The sequence below is a fragment of the Tasmannia lanceolata genome, unplaced genomic scaffold, assembly GCF_043159265.1.
Source record: "Tasmannia lanceolata isolate RefF3 unplaced genomic scaffold, GAP_Taslan_0.1 ptg000015l, whole genome shotgun sequence".
NCBI lineage: Eukaryota > Viridiplantae > Streptophyta > Magnoliopsida > Canellales > Winteraceae > Tasmannia > Tasmannia lanceolata.
In genome coordinates this window covers 55189015-55211451 of record NW_027518692.1, presented here as the reverse complement: position 1 = coordinate 55211451, position 22437 = coordinate 55189015, and the positions used below count along the sequence as shown (strand labels likewise).

The 22437-nt window shown below is 37.9% G+C and overlaps 2 protein-coding genes across 3 annotated transcripts; one reads left to right on the top strand and one right to left on the bottom strand.

The window, feature by feature from the left end:
- The first annotated feature begins 4133 nt into the window (after window positions 1–4133).
- Window positions 4134–9160, top strand: LOC143892503 (NAC domain-containing protein 21/22-like). 2 transcript variants are annotated; one of them, XM_077397158.1, is made up of 4 exons: window positions 4134–4242; window positions 4835–5049; window positions 6487–6764; window positions 8457–9160. In XM_077397158.1, exons 2-4 carry the CDS (start codon window positions 4866–4868, stop codon window positions 8931–8933), a joined length of 939 nt encoding a protein of 312 aa, XP_077253273.1. In that variant the 5' UTR covers window positions 4134–4242; window positions 4835–4865; the 3' UTR covers window positions 8934–9160. The 2 variants fall into 2 exon arrangements, with proteins under 2 accessions (XP_077253273.1, XP_077253272.1); XM_077397157.1 differs by lacking the exon at window positions 4134–4242 and having other exon boundaries at window positions 4371–5049.
- A 7617-nt stretch (window positions 9161–16777) lies between these two features.
- Window positions 16778–22437, bottom strand: LOC143892502 (CASP-like protein 1B2). Its single transcript, XM_077397156.1, has 3 exons — window positions 21956–22437; window positions 18290–18410; window positions 16778–17160 (listed from the first exon to the last, which is right to left on the bottom strand). Exons 1-3 carry the CDS (start codon window positions 22192–22194, stop codon window positions 16930–16932), a joined length of 591 nt encoding a protein of 196 aa, XP_077253271.1. The 5' UTR covers window positions 22195–22437; the 3' UTR covers window positions 16778–16929.

Sequence of the window (22437 nt, the reverse complement as noted above, 5' to 3'; positions counted from 1 at the left end):
ATTAATATTTAAGAAGGCCCAGCCCAATTCAATGTATAAACATTGCTTAAAACAAAGAGATTCTAACTTCACAAGGGGTGAGGAATAGTTCTTAATCCTCACCATCTGCAAAAAGACTCTTCTACAAATTCCAGAACCTTTTTCCAACACTATTTCAAATTCAAAATTTTCATTTCTGAAATTTAATCCTCCAACAATCTGACAGATGGGTCTCAATTTATCTCTTTAAAGCTAACGAAAGCCCTCAAAAAGGTATGCTTGATGCTTCAAAATAACTTTCTTGATTTTTCGGTGTTTATTTTTTGGGTTGTTTTTTGGGTTTTGGGGAATCTCTATCTAAAACCATTTTCCCTAAAAAAAAATTCTGTTTTCTGCTTGAAATTCATGTATTGGGTTTTGGGTCTTTTCCAAAACCCTTAGTTATTCACTGTAGGTTTCTTTCTGAGAAGGGTTTGGATGTTGCAGGCTATGCTATGGTATTTTGGGGAGATTGAAAAAAATTTCTGTCATTTGAGGCAAGTGGGTCTCCCTAATTTTACCCCTTTTCGAAGTCTTGGATTTGGTTTGGGCGGGCTTTGAATATTGGGAATCAAAGAAGCTGATATCAGGTTAGAGATTGGGGTTTTGATTTGTCCCTATTTTTTGTGGATAGGGTTTATGGGTATCTCATGAAAAAAAAAAAGCAAAATCCCCAAATTTAATGCATGTGTTTTCTAGGGTAATATACTAATATGTGAGTTTATGAACTAACATAATCAAACCTTACCTTCAAGGCTTGAGAGATACACACCGTTGTTATTAATGGTAGAGAAAAGAACAAAACCCTAAAATCCCTTTTTCTTTCCTCTGTGAAAAGTGAAAACTGAAACGGTGAAAGACTGAAAGTAAAAGTTAAAAAGGAGGAATGAAACGGCTGAAAAGTGAAAAACTGAAAGTCTGAAAATAAGGAAATCCCGCTGCCTTATCCTATTCATTAGTGATAAGAGATGTTTTGACCAAAATACCCTTCATAGAAATAATAGCATTTACAAAATTTGAAGGGTATTTTTGTCAAACATTTCGGATCGTGACTATCCAATGGGCATCTCTGCCATGCCCATACCCAATCCGAAATTTTTCGGATCCCAGATTTTAGGGTCCGAAATAAGCCCATGGATCCTATTCGTATGTTTAGATCCCATTCATTAACGTTCGGATTCGGACGATCCATTGGACCGTCTGGATCCATTGACACCCCTCTACATATGTGGGTGTTGAGTTGTAGTGCTAAGAGGGTGAGTATCAGTTGGTAGCTCAGGGAAGGTAAATTGTCCAGGCATGGTGATGTTGCTAATGCTTTTATAATTAGAATTAGATTGTAAAGGGTTGCGCTTGGTAGACAACGATTCAAGGAAAATTAATAAATTATGTTAATTAATTGAATAGGTTGGGTTCGTAGTGTATTGAGTTGAAAATTTAGGCGAAGGGGGGAATTCGGGCGTGCCAAATGAAAACACAAAAGTTTAAAATTTTAAAGGTTGATTTAAATAACGAATCACAGACAAGAGTACAGTAGAATGGTGTACTGTTATGTAAAATAAGCGTTTCAAAACCAAAGATGGAGACAAGAGGAGTAGAAGCAAACTATCTGCAATTGTGAAAAACAATCACTAAAATACAATATGAATATGGTGATAAATTAGTCTGGCTTGGATAAGATGATGAAATTAGTGTAAAATAATCAGTGTAGACAACTCTGAGAAAATGCTAGAATCAATATAAATGACCTGAACAAGATTAGTGCGAGTGAATCACAAGAGTAGTGATCTATCAACGCAAGTAGATCCAAAAGGGGATGATAAAATCAAGGCGAGTAAGTCTAAATAAAATCAGCATCAGTAAATCATAAAATCAGTGTGAGCAAATCAGATATAAGATGATAAAACCAAAATGAAATCAAGGGTTCAGGACTTCCCCATTTACATAGACGAACGCCGAATCGTTGTCTTTGCACTTGGGGTCAAGAGGGGTGGGGATTAGAGTATGTTGGGATGTTTGAAGACGTTGTAAACGTCGTCCAAGTTGCTGCCCCGGTGTTTAAATAACAAAAAATGCAGAGAACAAAAGAAAAAAAATAGAAGAACTTGCTTGAAGAATGAAGAGCTTGTTGCCTGTGAGAAATCCTTCTTGGAGGATGCTTGGATTGGATTTTATAGAGGAGAAGGGGAGAAAAGAGACGTCAGGGCAAATAAATCAACAAGATTTTATGGCCTTTTTGGAAGATCAAGCTGTAGGCATGGGATTTGATGGAAAATGGAAGTTTTGGGTTAGGGTTTTGTGCTTTTGAATTGATTTATCAATTTAGGGAAGGATTTTGAGAAAGGAAAACGAATTTTTGAGATTTTTGGTGGAAAATGAAAATGGAAAGAGAAATCTTCGTTTTTAAGGGCTGGTGGCATGTTTTGTAAATTCGAATGACTTTTGGGTTTGTTTTATACTTAAAATGTGAAGGGCATGGGCTGTAATAAAATGGAAAAGGCTGGGTCATTTTGACTATTGTTAAAAGTGTTGAAAACGACTTAAAAATTGAAATCATGTGCTTACAATAACGCCTTTCTCCGATAGCTGAAGCTGTTGGAGAAGTTGGTAAGTTAACAAAAAAAGGGTAAAGTTTTTATTCTTGTAATTATTGGATTTTACTTCATAAGAGTTTTAATCAGAGAGTTTTTAAGCCGGTAAAAAGCTGCTACCCAAGAAATTTGTAGTGTTAAACCTTTACAAAGAGCCAAATTTAGCGAAATTTTTTGTTTTACACCTTTACAAAGAGCCAAATTTACCATCTCTCTCTCTCTCTCACACACACACACACACAAAACCAAAACGTATGTCCCTCACAAAAATCCAAATTCCCGTGAGAAGGTACTCTTCATTTGGGTAAGCGCGATAACCTACCCATGCCTGTGTGTCGATCTACCGTAAGAACTCTTGCCGTGTATTTTTTATGAAAATATTGCTTGCACGAGGCCCACGGTGCCTTGAAAACAAGGCTGCTTGATAATGATATATCCCAACCCTTTTCTACACGAGTTTTTATATGGTGGCCGACCGTTCACCAACAAGGGCAGAGAGTTTAAAAACTCTCCCCTTGATTTTTGATCCAGTAGGAGCCACCATTTTTGACTTTTACATTAGATAAAAAATCAAGGTGGTAGATATTTTCTCTCTCCGCCCTGTAGATATAAAGGAGGCCATCATATAATGAGAAAAGTACGGAATGCGTGTGATAATTTTAAGGAATTACAGATTCTGTGTCGTTTTGAAAACAAGCGTCAAACACCGGTGATTCTTTAAAATCAGGTGTAAAATGACTCTAATACTCTTCTAACATCAATAGAAATCTCATTTTTTATTACTGCCCATTAAATTGGCACGCTTCACAAGGCTTCTTTTGGTTAGTCTAAATGTGTATTTTTTTTCACCCGATTTTGAAGAATCACTCATGTTTGATGCTTGTTTTCAAAAGTACCCGAAATCAATAATTTCTCGAAACTATCTCACTCATTCCATACTTCTCTCCCATATAATCTCCCAACATACACATCCAATAATATATATCTTCCCCATTTCCTTATACTAGCCTTCCGATTTGTGTGCCTCAAATGGACGGTGCAGATGTGCAACATAGCAACGGGGCCCACACTAAGCCCCAAAATTCCTAAAATTCTACTGATATGATGTCTATTATCATCAGACACGACGGGTCACGGGTGCATGCGAGTGTGGGGTGGTAGATGAATTGAGTCCAGTAGTCCACTCATTAGTACGGAATTGATATTTCCACACGCTTTATTAGATGTTTCATCTTCCTTTGTTTTTATGTTACTGTCACGGAAAGCTAAAAAGAGGAGGTTGGTGTTGGCCTAAGATTGTTGTGGGCCCCACCTTGCCATATAGCCGGTGATGGGAGTGGATTTACTAAAATGGTGGGATGGAAAGAACTGGGCAAGGCCACGTCATCATGCTAAGTATGGTTGAGAAAACGTGACCATCTCTTCCTCTCATTTAGCCCAACTCCCTACTTTATTTCATTTGACTTAGATTGTATTTTATTTAAATCCCCTCTCTCTCTCTCTCTACTTTTTTGTTTTCTGTTCTTTAAGTGTGATTTAACACACCCATCTTCATTCTTGTATTATGGTCTTCATTTCCATCTGTTTCCTCTTTTTTGGGTTTTTCCTTATGTTTAGCAGCTTGCCTTGATTGGTTTGTACTCTCTCTCTCTCTCTACTTTCTTGTTCTCTTGTTTTTAACTGGTATTAATACACCCATCTTGTATACCATTTCCTTCTGTTTCTTGCTCTTTTCTTCTTCTTTTTCTTTGGGGGTTTAGAAGCTCATATTCTTCATTGAGTTTTAGAAGCTTGCCCCCATTTGCTCTCTCTCTCTCTCTCTCTCTCTCTCTCTCTCTCTCTCTCTCTCTCTCGGTTTTCTAGGTTTTAGGCTCCATCATTTCATCACTTTCTTGTCCTTCAGTAAAGTTGTACAAAACCATCTTTGGCTCTCTTTTTTCTATGTTCTTCAGTAATTTTAAGAAACCCATCTCTCAGCACTCTTTCTTAACTTCATGAGTAGTATTTAGAAACCTATCTCCCAGCACTCTTTCTTAACTTCATGAGTAGTATTTAGAAACCTATCTTTCTCTCTGCTCTCTTTCCTCTTAACTTCTATAGTATTTAGGAACCCTTTCTCTCTCAGCTTTTTTGTCTTTATATATTCTTGTTCTTCAATAATTTCCACATACCTATCTTTCTCTCTCACCAGTTTTACTAACCCATCTTCTTTAATTCTGTTTTAGCTTCTCTAAACACACTGACAAGAAGAAAGAAATGAGCTTACTGAGCTCGGTGGAAGCAAAACTGCCCCCTGGCTTTAGGTTCCATCCAAAAGATGAAGAACTCATATCCGACTACTTGGCGAAAAAAGTCTCCGGCGAAGGTAGTCGGAGTTCGTATGAGTCTCCGATGCTGATCGAAGTTGACTTGAACAAGATCGAACCTTGGGACCTTCCAGGTAACATTACCATCATCATGCTGAGATTACACCAATAATTAATTTTCAAAATTTATCTCTTCTGATAGTTAGTCTCCCATGCATCTTAAGCAGTTGAGATTTTCGCTATTTTTTCGTCTCCTCTTGGTGTAATGTTCTATATCTCTTCCATTAGGTCAGATTCCTATGACCAGGCTAAGGTCATGTTTGGCAGCCATGAACTTTTTTTCAAGGAATATTAGTTTGACAAGTGGGGAAAAGGGAATGAAAGAGTGGGAGAGGAAGAGAATTGAGAGGGAAGGGGTGAGGAGATGGTGCTAAGTGGCTGAAAATTTGGAAAAATAAACCTCTACTTTTTAGTAGGTTTTTCTTTTCACTGTTTTTCAGCCACTTCTCACCCTCTCCTCACTCAAGCCCGCTCTATTCTCACCCTCATTACCCATCTTCCACCACAGGATAGATAAACTAAGATTCCATAGAAAAAAATTTCATGGCTGTCAAACATGGCAAGTGTTTCATGGAAGTAGCTCAGGTTTCTCATCTTCTTTCTCTATTTTATGTTCTATACGACAAATTTTGAAGATCATTACATGGGTCTTTAGGAACCTGAGCTTACCACCATTTCTCATCTTTATCTAAAGTGCAGTATGGGGTACTTCAAAAGTACCACCCTTGATATTTGATCCAACGGCAGCATTTAAAAAGTGCGATGCTGTTGGATCAAATATCAAGGGTGGTACCATTTTGAAGGTACTCGACGGTCGGCCACCATATAAAAACTATCTACTATAAAACCAAGTTTTATACGGGGCTTCTAACCTATACAGAGCTATAAAACATTACCTTATGTGGGCGACCTATCAACATCGATGGCATATTGTTTTTGTTCTAAAACTGTACATAGATGTGATGGGTGCTTAAATTGAACCAACTCCTCTGAGTGAAAAACATTGTAATCACCCTTGTGATATTTTAGTAAGGAAAATTGAAATTTTACACTTCAAGCTCCCTTTTCGACGTAAAATGGGCATAAAACAAATTTCACCCCCTTCTTTAACTTAAATATTGGCGTAAAAAAATTGTACGCCCATTTTACCTCTTAAAATAGACTTCAAAATTTGTTATAGGCTCATTTTATGTCTGAAAGAAATGGATGTAACAATTATATTTAACCCACAAAAAATAGCTCAGGGTAAAAAACAATTGCCCCCCCATTTTTACTTTAAAATAGGCATAAAATTTGTTTTGCGCCCATTTGCCACCTAAAAATGGGCTTAAAATTTATTTTAGTTTCATTTTATATCCGAAAGGAATGGATATAACAAGTATCTTTACCAAAATAAAATGGCTGAAGAGGGTAAATTACCATGTTATTGTTGTCATAATTTACCATGTTAAACGTCACTAGTTTTTGAACACTTACGCTCTGATCACTTATGGAATTATGCATTTTATCAGAAATTGCATGTGTGGGGGCCAAGGAATGGTATTTTTTTAGTCTCCGTGATCGAAAGTATGCGACGGGACTACGAACAAACAGAGCGACAATGTCCGGGTACTGGAAAGCTACCGGAAAAGATCGGCACGTTATCGACATTCGCAAAGGAACCCTTGTGGGGATGAGAAAGACATTGGTGTTCTACCAAGGGAGAGCTCCAAAGGGGAAGAAAACTGATTGGGTCATGCATGAATTCCGGCTAGAAGGACCCTCCCATCAACCAAATGTTTCTATCAAGGTTCTCTCTCTCTTATCTTATTCTTCTTTTATTATACCTAGGGCACATGTTCCCCATGTTACTTTGACTTCTATATTACACCCCTTTTTTGATAGATACACCCCATTTCTTTGTATAGAACTCGTCCCATTGGTTGTTGAAAGTGGTTGAGAATGATAACAACCAGAGCAAAAATGTCGGGAATCGAAACAACCAATGAGAAATGTCTATCTAAACTGGAAAGGGGTGACATCAGTACCCTAAATCTGCATTATTGTATGCTACTTATAATGAAAGTGAGGGCAAATCATATAAGACAAACTGACACGGAGGAAAGTGAATAAATTTATGGGTGTCAATACTCATTACCCCCCTAAAAACATACTTTTTGAAAGATACCTTTGTAAACCTATGTTGATGAAAGTGTAGCTTAGAATTTGCCTAACTCATCCTCGAGCTTTAAAAATACTTGCACGTACGTGCGGACACCGACGCTATTTTTAGGTTCATATCAAGAAAAAATAAAATAAAATAAAATAATCCTGAAAACTAATAATATAGTGAATTTATTGTGAAATTTTCGAAGTAAAGTAGAAGTGAACTGTGAAATATTGGCTTCTCGTGATACAGCCTAACAAATCTAGCCAGGGGTAGGGGTGGAATGATTCGGGCGGCTTTGGAAATCTTTGATTTTCTCCCCCATGATTAGTCTTCTCTATGTCCTTGATTTATCTCTCGTCTTCCCTAGACCCACTCAGTCTTGTGTTTTTCCCTAAAATAAAAAATAAAAAAGTATGGCAACATCAGAGAATAGAATAATAATATGAGATGCAGCTAACAATACCATCATTGTCCACATGAAGTCAGGATGATCCAGTAGGCCCACCCATGGATATATGCCCCAACTTAAAAATTGAAATCATCCGATGATCCTGACCTTCTGATCTAATGACTTGAATGTAGGCCACTGATCATTTTTTTAATCATCCATTAGCAAGTTATTGGCCATTGCAACTCCATCATAGGGCCCATTGGACAAACGACTCAGGTTTCTATCATGCTGATGTCAAGTGGATTGGCGTGTACCACGAGTGACTAGTCTGGGTGCATTTTGTAATATCATTCCTCATATTTTATTTAGGTAAGTGACATATTCACCCCCTTTTCTTCCCCGGGCCACCATCTCTAGTGTATTTATGACTACTATTTTTACACGACAATGGTGGCCGGGGGAAGAAAAGGGGAGAATATACATCATTTCCTTTTAATTATTGGATTAGGTTAAAGAAAAAATAAATAGATGGGCTGATTAATTATTGTGGTTGAAGTTTATCAGCTCATTAAAATATTCTTAAATAAGATGACTTTTAAAAAAGAATTGCTTGAAATTATTATTATAATTTATTTAGAAATAATTGACCCTCACAATTATTTTATATTGGAAAAGTTGTTAAAGGAGAACATGTTCATGTTGGTTGAACACCTTAGTACTTTAAACATTCCAGGAAATTTTTTTTGATAAAAGTGTTTCAATTAATTGAAGATATTAATGCAAGGGAGATGATAGAAGCACTCCATGGTTTAATATTGCCAGCCCTCTCTTAATATTGAACTTCATAGGAGTGAGGATACTAGACATTTGTCAATTATCATGGTATTTGTTTTTAGGGCCACCTTGTTTTTATCCCTTGTCTTGTTTTTCTTATTGAGCAGGAGGATTGGGTTTTATGTAGAGTGTTCTACAAAACCAGAGGAACTTCTGCCAAAGCTTGCCAAGAATACTCATATGATGACACTGGTTCTCCTCTCCCTCCTTTACTGGATACGTTCCTTGGCTTTGACCAAACTCCACAAAATCTTGATGGGTTTGAGCAGGTGCCCTGCTTCTCCAATGTAGCCACAAATCTTATGTACCAAGAGACAAACCAAATCTTCTCCAACCAAAATCAAATGGAAACAAATGTGCCCACCAAGAGCTTAACCCAATTTGATGACTTATCTGATCTGAATACCTTCTTAAACCCTTTTTCATGTGAGAAAGAGGTTATAAAGGCTGTTCTGGATCACCTTGCTAAACTGGAAACCAACAAAATGGTGATGGGAATGGCACCAACTTTAGGAGAAGGAAGCTCAGAGAGCTCTTTATCTGAAATGGATTTGCCCTCTCTTTGGAACAATTACTGTTTCTGATGAGATTTCAAGACTTGAAAAACAATAATAATGGTTTGTTCTAGTGCTGCTACTGTAGTACTATTTCTTTCCTACATTGTGAAGTACTTCACTGGAAGTTGTGTTTTTTTTATTTTTCTTTTCTAGTGTAGGAGGACCCTTTTGTCATGTACGTATGAGATGAGGGAAAAATAAAGTGCTTCCAGCACTATGATTGTTTCAATAAAATGAGTTACAAATGTACTGTACTGCATGGGTTCTGAACATTGTTTCAAAATAATGAGTTCCAAAGGTACTGCACGGGTTTGTTGGTTCACTACCAGCAGAGTTCGTCTTGGTACCTTTCAATGCCTCCTTATCTTTATTGTACACTTTTTCACTGGCAGCAAAGAGTTCAAAATAAAGAGAAGAGGTGAAAGGTACGAGGTGCCCTAGCTAAGTTACATTAAAATGGGATTTCACTTGTTGAATGAGTGAGATTAACTCTATAATGAATTACACTAAGAAGTCATATATTTGGTGGATCCCTTACAAGTAGGGGTGTAAACGAGCCGAGCCGAGCTTGGCCAGGCTCGTTAAGCTCCAAAGCTCGGCTCGGGCTCAGCTCGGGCTCGGCTTGGCTCGGCTCGCAAACCTGCCTTAACGAGCTTTTGTTATATTAAGTTTACACCCCTCATCTTCCCTGGACAACCCTATCTAGTGTAATTCGACTACTCTTTTTACACTACAGGGGGTGGTCCAAGTAACAAATGGGGTTCCAAAAAAGAAGTGACATATTTTGCCTCTCCCTTTCACTCCCTGGACAACCCTTTTAGTGTATATATTAATATATTTAAATATATTAAATGCTTAACGAGCCGAGCCTGGCCTATCTTGGGCTCGGCTCGTTAAGCTTAACGAGCCTGGACAGCCGGCTCGGCTCGGCTCGTTAAGGATTCGAGCCGAGCTTTTTCCGAGCCGAGCTTTAGCGAGCTTCCGAGCCCGAGCCAAAATTGACACCCTTACTTACAAGAATAATCTATTTTCTCAACCATCATAGAAACTGACCTATAAATCCTCGTTAATTGATCTATCACTTTAGACAATTTTAGTGATAGCAAAAAAAAAAAAGGGGAAATGATTTCAGCACTACCTTGTGTTTTGATAAGATGCGCCAGGCATCTTGTTGTTTAGCATTTAAAGGGCTGTCAAAATGATATTACGGTTCTCAAAAAGCTCTTACAGACCTTTAAATACTTAACGACAAGGTGTGTCGCGCATCTTTGCCAAACCATGGTAGCGCTGAAATCATTTCCCAAAAAAAAAAAATCATGGCTATTATCATACAACTTGTCATGGTTTCAGAATTCCATCACCCAAAATGCGACGGTGTTTATAAAGGTCAGTATTATGCGTTTTAAGCCATTAATTTTTTATCGCGCTATTAGCGATTGTTTGTTAAAATCTAAATACTTTCTTTTGACGGTTATTATCCATCACGATTACTCCGATAACGGGTACCAGATATTATTATTTTTTTATGGGTAAGTACGAGATATAAATTGTCGCAACATCAGTCACGAATGGCTTTAGCTATTGCAACAGATTATTTTCCATCAATAACTTCTTCTTTTTCTCAAGAGAAAGGCGAACCTACAAAACGCGTTATTTTGAAGAAGAAAAAAACCCGTTTAAAAGGGAAGTTTTGGTAAACTATAGGCGGAGTAGAGATGGCATGCAACAAACATTCCTAAACACCAGTGAATAGAAAATACCTATTTAAAATTGGTTTTTCGTTTTCCTGGTTTCATGAACTTTTCAAGCTGCCCTTACTCCCACGCTCCATTTCCACTAGCCCCTCAATTATTCCGTGGAATATTTTTCATTGTGGCCAAACATGGCCTTGGCGTATTTCTTGTACTAGGATTATTGTACTACTATCACTTTCTGGGTCATCTAGGCATCCCTAGTGCACCTTAAGGTAGGGTTGGGGGGGAGGGGGGGGGGGGGAGAGAGAAAGAAGAAAGACTGATGCATGCAACAAGAAACTTTGGGCAAAACGAAATCGACAAAACCAGAAGCATCTTAGGAGGGATAAACAAGTCTGCTATGCGATTGTCTCAGGAGGGAGAAACAAGTCATGTCTGAAAAGGTACAATAATATTCAAGAACGAATGGACAAAAGTGATTTGTTTAATTTTGCTGCTGAGGAAGGATTGAGAGAGTGTTGTGAGGAGCTTTGTAAGCTTTGTAGTTTTTCCATAACATTCTCAGCAAATGAAGAGTCGCATTACCTCCATCTCAAAACGTGCCATGTTAAAAAATCTGAGGTTTCTTTGGATACCATTAAAAACCCCGTTTTAAAAGTGTTTTTCATTGACCTTATTTGCAAATGAGACATTGGGAGGCCAATAATTAAGATAGATATATAACCATTATTTGCATATAATAAGACTACATGCAAATTAAATAAGATTATACTTAAATAATTCATAGGGGGGTCAAAAGAAATAAAAAATAACTAGGGGTTGCTTTGGATACCCCTAAAAATTATTTACATGTATATCATATTATATGCAAACGATCTTGAAGTTAAATATGATTATTGGGTTTGTGCCCTTAAATTAGAAGGTGCATTGTGTTCTAATCAATAGGGGGTGCAAGTAGGGTGGATATTTACCTAAAATAAAGTTTGCACTTTTACCTTAAGATCGGGGCGGGTTCGGGTTGATTCCAATTCATTTTTTAGCAGATGCTCAACCTGACCCAACCAATAGTGGGTTCAAGCTGGCATAAGTCGTAAAAAAAAATAAATATAATTATTTACAAATAATTATTGTAATAGTTCTAGAAATGATATATTTAGCATGGCTTTCATATATAGATGTATTGATGTCCCATTTCTGATGGAGATTAAAAAAGATTTCACCGATACCGATAGGCGATTGTTTAGAAATTAGTAGAAAAAGAAAGTAGAATGAACCATGACAACAACAAAGAACCATTCTTAGGAAAGGAAAAATTACATCATTTTTCTTTATGTTTTTAGTAAAACACTTTTTTTGGTAGCAACCAAAGGGACCTTATGTGTGGTAATCCTCTCCTCTAATTGTATTTTATTTAACTTTATATGGTAACAATTTTCAAAAAATATAGCAATAAATTACGGGGGTCTCGTCGACCTATCAAATGGATTTTGTAGAGTTTGCCAAATCATAGGTGGGTCCCTAATTTTGTTTTTTCTGTAAGTTTCCCACTTTCATCATGCAGAAATGCTCATGTATGAGGATACATAGAGATCTCCTGATTTCCTCTTTCTGTATTTTTCTTTCGTCTTGAACTACTAATATTTTGATACCACACGTAGATCCTCTGGCACCATGTGAAGAAAAGGGTCCCCAACAGTAAGGTTTGGTAACATCACTATTATTTGTAGGGATTTGCTAGGCAATTTTGCGAAACCCATTTTGTGGCTGACTTTAGCATGTTAGCAGACTCTGTCTTGTTCGTTTAATTCATTTGATGTGGCTGCTCTCTCATGCGAAAGTTGTTAAAGTATAAAAGATAAATAACGCCTTTCTCTAACAGCTTAAGCTTTTGGAGAAGTTGGTAAGTTAACTTGGTATCAAAGCCAAAGGTCTCGAGTTCAAACCTCCCGGATAGCAAAAATTCACATGCGATGGTCGGCCCAAAGTGGGACCACATGTGCCACATGTTTGCCAAGTGGGCCACACGTGCGGGGGAGTATTAAAGTATAAAAGATAAATAACGCCAGTATAAAAGATAAATAACGCCTTTCTCCAACAACTTGAGCTTTTGGAGAAGTTGGTAAGTAAACTAACCTCAAAATGGTTTCCTGCAAAGTAACCTAGCAAATCCCTTCTATAGCCATGTACGAACTGGAGTGTTTATATGGTGTAAGCCCTTGTAGTCTCCTATTTTTCAAAAAGTACTGTAAGAGACAACACTATAGGACGATCCAAACCGTCCATGTGATGGGTCACAACGTAAATATGTTGTGCCCCAAAAATCATATCTGGAAACCTCTGTAGATCGGAGGGTAACGATCATCTTATGGGAATGATGATTTTTGGGGCACAACATATTTACGTTGTGCTCCATCACATGTATAAACAGATAGCTGCCCTTCCTCTCTTTTAGCGTGATTTGACATTTGACTTCAGAAAGCGTTAGAGTTGCACACTGTTCACGTCAAATCAAGTTATAAGGGGAGCGTATGCGTAATACGCTATATCCCTATTTTTATGGCTTTTAGAATATTAGTTGTCCTTTAACCAACTTTTCTAGGATTCTTTTTTTTTTATTTTGGGGGGGGTGAAAATATCATATCAGTTGTCCTTTAACCAACTTTTCTAGGATTCTTGTAAGCAACAGACTGCCAAACTCTCAGGCCATGTTTGGATTGCAAGATGGAATTTTTTTTCTTGGGGATTTTTTGTCTTTTCATGATTTATAGGGAAATGATATGATTTTAGTTAATGTAAAGGGATATAATCATTAATTGAAGTCCCCTGTAAGTAAAAATTGTATTTGGTTGGTTCAAGTCATATTTTTGCATGTGTAGTGTAAAAAAAAGTAGGAACTTTAGAAATATTTTTCCTCTCCAAACTTTTCCGGAAACTTCTTTCAATCCAAAGAGAGCCCCAGCGTTTTCTGTTCATTTAAAATCGATTAGTATCATATCATTGAAGAACCAACTTGGGGCTGGTAAGAAAGTCCAAATACACGGGTTTTGTCTCCCTAACACCTATCAATTTACCAAGTGTTTTTAATTTTTTCTTGGCAGGAAATTGGTATCAATTGAAGCACACTTATCAATTGGTTTGACTTGATTGATTTGCTTTCATTTCTGAGAAATGATTTCCGTACTCATACTCCCTTGTCCGAATAGTGCACTTCATATTTAACTCTCTACTTTACTAATTGGCCTGTTTAATTTCCAAATGGGTATAAAATACAATTTAGTGATCACGTCACAGCTAATATCTATTTGTTATCCCACCCATGGGAAGCAGTGCGTTAACACCCAGTTGCCAAGGGGGTGTAATACCTTGGTTATCCCATCAATGGGACGTGGTACGTTGGTCCTGTCAACTTGTATTCTGAGGAGTGTCTCCGACACCGACAACCTCCATTGAGCTACAGCGTATTATTCTATTTGGTACCTTGGCCTGGCACTCATGATTCCAAATTGTGATATAATGCCCATGCCATTGGACAATATGATTTCATATGTGATTTTGATTAGCCTCACTTGGATTTTTCCTCCATTTGATTCGATGAGGACTTCTGCTATTTTGCCTTGCTCCCAGTCACGATATCTGAGTTATGCATATGCCTTATCTGATTTATCGTGGATATCTGTTTAGACAAAAAGGAAAAATCTTTGAAATTTATCTTAAGCTCTCCATTTGGTTTCTACATGTCTTTATTGAATTTCATTGTGATTCCTCCGTTAGAATAAAAGGAAGAATCATTGAAACTTGATTTTATGCTATCTATTTCCTATTTGGTTTACTCTAACACCGTGTTTTGGCCAGGCATGCTTAGACTCACTAGGGTAGTCCTATATTGTTTGCTAAGTTACGACCCCCCTTTGTTTAGACTTGGCAAACGGGTGGGTCGGGCCGGGTCAACCCGCGGGTGATGCGGGTGCAGGTCACACGGGTCGGGTCAGGAGATGACCCGCATTTTTGCAGGTCAGAATTTAGGTGACCCGCGCGGCCCGCGGGTGGGCTGGGTCAACCCGCGGGTCACCCGCAAATTCAAACAGTTGTTTATTTTGGAAAATGTTATCTTTGGATTTTGATGAGGGGGGTATGGCCGGCACCGTGGGATGATCCAAACCGTCCATTAGATGGCCCACAACCTAAATAGGTTGTGCCCCAAAAATCATTTCAATAGGTTGATCCTAACCCTCCGATCTATAGAGGGTTAGGATCAAGTGATCAACCCTCTAACATTCAAATCGGAGGGAACCTATGGTGCAAGCCACAACCTATTTATATTCTATGGTGCCAGCCATAATCTATTCAGGCATCAAACCCTTAAAAATAGATTAGCATGACAAAATCACCATCCTTTACATTAGAAAAAAAAAAGCATCTAACTAGATTAGCATAACAAAATCACCACCATTAAAAGAGCCAAGTGACTTGCGGGTGCCCGCGGGTTGACCCGACCCAACCCGTATTTTTGCGGGTTGGGTCACCCGCGGGTTAGTTTTGATGGGTCACTAAAACTCATACCCGTGCCCGCAAATTTGATGGTGGGTCGGGTCGACCCGCGGGCACGGGTCGCTTTTGCCAGGTCTACCTTTGTTGCTTCTATTTTCATATTCGAGATTTGATTTGCATGGGGCTAGAGGGAGTTCCTCAGTTGGACCAACGACGGAATTCTAGTTAATTGCATTTTATTTTTAGCATGTGAGTAATTTGCTTTTGTTTGAACAATTGGATTATCTAAGTGGTTTTGGGACTTATTGTAAGATGGTGGTGAATGGTAATTTGGACTGTCGGTTAATGATTAATTGGAATTTTAGTTGCTCTGATCCATAGTTAACATTTTATGGGTGGATGCTTGAAGGGCATGAGGTGGGTTGTCTATCACAATAACCTAACAAGCCATCTATTTGCTTCATTAATTGTGTGGAATCAGATGGCAACAAAAAGGCCTGTTGGGACTCAAAAATTGGTCACTAAGACTCGTCTTTTGTCAGGACTGTAAAGGTAGGGCCCTTTGCCTCATGGTCTACCAATAGTAGTTTCGTATGGAGAAGAAAGGGAGCTACATTCACACTCTACTATTTTGATATTGGCACTCTTTTTTTACAAGTCTCCTATTGCCATAATACAATTCCCAAGGGAAGTTTGAATTAATGAAAGCAATGCCATATATAAAAACAAGGTAGTTCAGATATGTCTCAGGAAAACAAAACGGTGATTGAGAGCATTCACGTGGAGGATTACACCATTTGTGAACCATAAAAAATTCAAACAAAAGACAAACAGATTGTTTAGAAACTCTCAACCAGATTAGGTTTTACCTTGGGTTGCATTCTCTTGCCCTACTGAGTCAATTAAAAAACTCCCTTGAGTCACTTGTTAGTAAAATATTGACAATTATTGACTGGCCCATTCATAAAAATATGGCCTGCATCAATCATTCACTGATCCAAAGTTTATAAAAAAAAATTCATTGTATCAATCATTGATGCTGAGATTTGTCTTGTTTCTCAGAGTTCCAAAAGTTAATCTAGGAAAGTGGGGTAGGTGGGTTGGAGATCACACATCTATAAAATAATATCTTTAGTCGCAGCAGAGAAGAAGAGTAGCATGAAGTTATTATTTCCTCACAATATCCAGAGGACATAGAACTTCTCATAGCGATGAGGGCCCTTTGGATGACGAGAAGATTTTGATTTGGATTTCTCACATTTGCAGCCCTTTTTACATTGAAATTTGCCTCGGATCAAATTCTTGGATTTCTAATTCAGCAACTGACATTGAAAAAAATTAAATTTCTAAATTTGCTGTGGAAATAAGGAATTGGAAATCCACAGATCTGAAGTAGGAAGTACCCCCTTCCCTCTCTGTCTCCCTCTACATGAGCAGGGAGATCTATTAATTTTGTACTCAAAACTCAAATCCAAATCAAAATACAAATGCATGAGGCATCCTAACGGGCCCTAAGTGAATTTTAGATTTTGGCTTTATTGTTGGTGATTAAAGGGAAGTGATATATTCGCCCCCTTTTCCTCCTTTGGCCAACTCCTTCTAGTGTATTAATTAATGATTACTCTTTTTACAGTGTGGCCAAGGGAAAAAGGGGGAGAATATATCATTTCCCTTGAGTAAATTAAAGCATAACAAATGACACATTTTATGTAACATAAGAAATGCCAAATTTCCATGAGTGCAAATCTGGTTTACAACATTTCCGTTAGCCAACTGAGACTTAAACCAATAACATAACAAACACAACACACATGATAGTTGATTATAAGAACTGAATTGCACTACTTCTGGATTGCTTGGTTCTTGTAAAGGGTGGTGATGGAGAGTGCGGTGAGGCTCATCAAGAGTGCAACTCCGAGAAAGGATGCGATGAGGGCCCCAGCGCCATGGTCACAGTAACTTCCAAAATTGTCACATATTTTGTTCCACTTTGCATGTGAATTTCCATTCTTTCCAAGCTCCGCCATGGCAGAGGCAGCAGCAGCCGCGGCTGAGACTAGAGCCACCATCATCTACTCCACAACCATGTCTCAAGTCATTGCAGAGAATATATGGGTATCATACCACAAACATATAGGATTGTTTTGGTGGCGATAGAAACACCACAAGATTAGAAACATAATGTTTGCATATTAAAAAAAATTAAAAATTTGAAAAAAATATTGTTATTTCCGTCGCTAAAAATATAATTCTTCCATATTAAAAATATTATCCAACCATAAAAACGAATATTTTGTGACAGTTTTTTAAAATTCATCCCTAATAATATTTTGGGTAACAGATTTTAAGGCTTTGTCGCTTATTTTTCGTTAATGGAGTATTTTCTTGCTTTATGGGGACTGTCTATAATTCGTCACTAAAAGGGGTTTTCTTGTGATAAAAGATGATTAGCAGAAAATATTTAAGATTCATGATTGGTTTTATGAATAATATTTGTAATAACCAATGTAATGTATCTTTCATATGTAAAGGCCACTGTAATCTCGATTTTCATATAAAAACATAAAAAATTTGGATAAAAAAAGAGCATGCTCTTTAGAGACTAAGTAGTAGTTAGAGAGTTTAACCAAGACAGAGTCACAGACACAACTAAAATTTGGAGTCTTATAGCAAATAACTTTTTAAACTTTAAAATTCTTGTTAAATCAGGATTCTCGAAAATTGCAAAACATATTATAAATTTGAAGATTTATAAGGTTAAAAAAATTCAAATATTTAAACAGGCATATGATCCAATGGTGATCCCAAGTGCCTACATTGAATAGACGGGCCCACCTTCTATTGATGGACCACAAGGAAGGCTCCAACCGGCATGGCCATGACCCAATTTCTCTGATTGGATGATCTTAACCGTCCATATTCGATGGCCAGAAAGTATGGCAATCAGATAGTTAGAATCATCCTATTCTATAACAGGTGGATTGACATACGAAGTGGAACCCAATAGATGGATGGTGTGGATTTTGCTGATGGTGGACCCGCTTACGCAATACAGGCATGCACATTATGATATGGTACAAACATGGGGCATTGGATCATCCATCATATTTAAATGCTATAAGAATGTGTAGCTTTTTGTCTTTTACTCTTAATGCTCAAAATGCCTTCTTAGCAAAATCCTTGAAACAGAATGCTGATTACCATGTCTGTAAGTGTGGCCAAAAGCTCCAGCCCTTTGAAATCAAACTTCTTACGAACTAAACCAAGCACCAACATGAGCAAATTATGGAAACTAGCTATGGCATTAGCTGTAACAAAGAACCTGGACCATAAAATCAGTGTTAAGAAGAGGAATTGAAGGAAAACAAACCCATGTCATCTATAAAACTAATATAGTATGTGAAGAATAATACAATATTTTGTTGTGAAAAACTCATCTAAAATAGCGATCAACAATTTCAATGGCGAACCAAAACGAAGCAAACAAACACAAGCAATCACAAGAAGATACAAAGATTTGCGTGGTTCGGCAAAGCCTACATCCACGGCAGAGGCGATGAGAAAATCCACTATAAGAACAAGAGATTACAAGAGAAGATCAGTATCTCTCAACCCAACCTACAAAAAATCATAGTACACCATTTTTCCCCTTTTGAGCTCTCAACCCTCTTCTCAAAGACAAGACAACTAAAAAAAGCCCTAAAACCCCTTTATATAAAGCGGGCCATAACTTACTTAAATCGGGCCCTAATCACAAGAAGACACAAAGATTTGCGTGGTTCGGCAAAGCCTACATCCACGCCAGAGGCGATGAGAAAATCCACTATAAGAACAAGAGATTACAGGAGAAGATCAGTATCTCTCAGCCCAACCTACAAAAAATCATAGTACACCATTTTTCCCCTTTTGAGCTCTCAACCCTCTTCTCAAAGACAAGAGAACTAAAAAAAGCCCTAAAACCCCTTTATATAAAGCAGGCCATAACTTACTTAAATCAGGCCGGGCCGGGCCAATAAAATGGCTGCATCTGGGTCACCCACAATGTTTCGAACCCCAACCGGGTTGAATTCAAGACACCCAACTCAACATATTTGGTCTTAATTTTTCATGGCGAAGTGATATATTCACCCCCTTTTTTCTTCCCTGGGCCACCATTCTCTAGTGGAATTGAAGGAAAACAAACCCATGTCCATAAAACTACTATAGAGTATGAGAAGAATAATACGGTATTTGGTCTTAATTTTTCATGGGGAAGTGATATATTGACCCCTTTTCTTCCCTGGGCCAGCCTTCTCTAGTTTATTTGTCTACGTAAATGAGAAAACAACAATGAATTTTGGAGTGTAATTTATTTCATTAGAAACTAGATATCCATAGCATCAAAATAGAACTGAAAGCTTCCGATCAATTGAGAATTGGGGACTACTCCTACCTCCATTTTGAAAGCTTCCAATCTAAAATTAGTATCATCTGGGGTAGACTAATTAAGCACCATTACGCTCGTTGAAAATTGTTTAGTGAATCTAATGGGTACAAAAAGACCATACTCTATGATTCTGACTTTATCAATCAGAAGAAAGAATAAGAGATACCATGGATGCTCAATATGGTTGAATCTATTATGCCAGGGCCTAGACCATTGATTAGAAGGGGCCTATCAAAGTGGATCCAGGCCCTAAAATCACACCCGATCAGATGATCCTAGCCGTCCGAGCAGAAGACTTAAGAAGACTTGGGATGGAAGTGCTGCATGTATGGCACTTAACCTTGAAGTGTCCCCACTCCCCCACCCATTAGATTGCAAGATTAAGCCCATTTATTGATCTGTACTTTTTATTCCTAATATACCAACACCCATTAATAACAATTCTCCATCCTACCTACACCATTTATTTCTGAAATGGTCCCTTCCCCGCTACATTGCACATCTAGAAACCTAATTTTCCACTTTCATCTATCAAATGTATCACATTGCCTCTCACTATAGTAAGACTGATCACTTAACTTAGGTATTAGCTTAAGACAATAATATCCGTTACTCCCTTGCTTTGATAATGGCACTCCTCTCTCTAGTGAATAATTCATTTAATTGGTTTTCACTTCTTTTGAGAGGCTATTGATATCATTTCCTCAATTTATGATAAAACAGAAAGGAAAATGATACCGAGACAATGTTGGTGTCCAAAGTTATGATAAATCGACCCCGACCCCATATATCTTAAATCGACCCCTTTTTAACGTAAAACGTCGGGGCATTTAATAAAGTTGCCATCTGCCTTTAAACGCCTGACAAGTGTACAACTCACACGCTCTAACGTTTTACGTTAAAAGGGGTCGATTTAACGCCCGACAAGTGTACAACTCACACGCTCTAACGTTTTACTTTAAAAGGGGTCGATTTAACGCCCGACAAGTGTACAACTCACACGCTCTAACGTTTTACGTTAAAAGGGGTCGATTTAACGCCCGACAAGTGTACAGCTCACACACTCTAACATTTTACGTTAAAAGGGGTCAATTTAACGCCCAACAAGTGTACAACTCACACGCTCTAACGTTTTACCTTAAAAGGGGTCGATTTAAGATACATGGGAGTCAATTTATCACCACTCCCCACTAAATATTCCCAAGCGTATTAAGTAGGGGTATAATTGTCATTTTATAAAAGGAAGGAGTATTCTTATCATAAAAATAGTTCTTAATGTATAATGAGATATGTGGTCCAATAGTAAAGGCTGCTAAGCGTGTATAATGGACGCCCTATGGATGAACGGTTCAGATCCCTGCTCACTTGCAGGGAAAAAGAACACGGGTGTGTATGAAACTATTTACTGATAAGCTAAACTTTTTTTTCGGTAGGGAAGTGATATATTCGCCCCTTTTTTTTTACTTGGGACAGTCCCCCTATAGTGTATTTATGAGCTATGACCATGGTTTTAAATTTCGACCGACGGACACCGAAATGGGTAAAACCCAAATTATTATTTTTTAATATTAATTTAATATTTCACTGAAATTTCGATAATTTCGGCCGAAATTTAATACTGAACAAAACATTAGTTTCGGCTTTGGTACCAGATTTCGACCGAAATTTCAAAATTTTGGCCAAAATTTCAAGGTCCGAAACCGGTACCGAAACCGAAATTTTAAACCTTGGTTATGACTACTCTTTTACACTAGATCGAGGAGGCTGTCCCAAGTTTGAAAACTGGGACGAATATATCATTTCCCTTTATGTGACACCGGTGTATGAGAGTGTGAGTTTTTATATGGTGTAAGGCCTTATAGTCCTGTATTTTTCAAAAGGTACTGTACGGACCACACGATAGGATGATCCAAACCGTCCATGTGATGGGCTTCAACATGAATAGGTTGTGCCCGAAAAAAAATCATTTCTATAGGATGATCCCAACCATCTGATCTATAAGTGCTTAATCTCTTGGAACTAGAAGCCATGAGTTTTCAAAAAATGAAGAAAAAGAACTGCATATTATGAAGATCACACCATAGGAAGATCCTAACCATCCGTATAGTCTACTATTCTTCAGAAAGTATTGTATGGGTCACACCATAGGAAGATCCTAACCATCCATAATATGCAGTTCCTCTATAGATCGGAGAGCTAGGATCATCCTATGGAATAATGGAAATGATTTTTTGGGCACAACCTATTTATAAATTGGCCCATGAAATGGACGGTTAGGATCTTCCTATGGTGTGGCCCTTACAATACTCTCTACAGAAATCCAAAAGCCATCTTTCGACATCAATTATACTGTAAATCTAGTGGCCCGAACTCAGAGAAGGAAAGATAATAGCCAAATAAAGAGAGAGAGAGAGAGAGAGAGAGAGAGAGAGAACTCTTACACAAAAGCCGGGGTGTGTTGGAACTTAGCCGTGAGAGTTCCAGTAATAGGGGTACTTCCAACCAAAGCCACAACCATGGTTATGCTTTGCTTGTTAAGCGCCATCACAAGCGTAGCTGATACTGTGGCAAATAGAGCTAATAACCTTAAAACCACCAACACCCAGCTGGGTAGTTCTGCCTTAGCTTTTGGGATTGGACACGACCCGACCTCTAGTTTCTCACCATTTTCAAGAGCCATAGATAGATAATAGAGAGAGAGAGATAGATAGAGAGAGAGAGAGAGAGAGAGATGGGTTTAGGAGGGAGGAAAGAATGGTGGTTATAAAGGAGCTGGTTGAGAGAGAGGAATACCTGGTTTGGATGAAGGGGTTGGAGGTGGTGATTGGATCACCAATTCAATTGTAGCTTCTAACAAGGTAAGCTTAATATATGGTTTCTTTGTGTTTATTGTTTTTTTACTAAAACGAGGTTGGCATTTCAT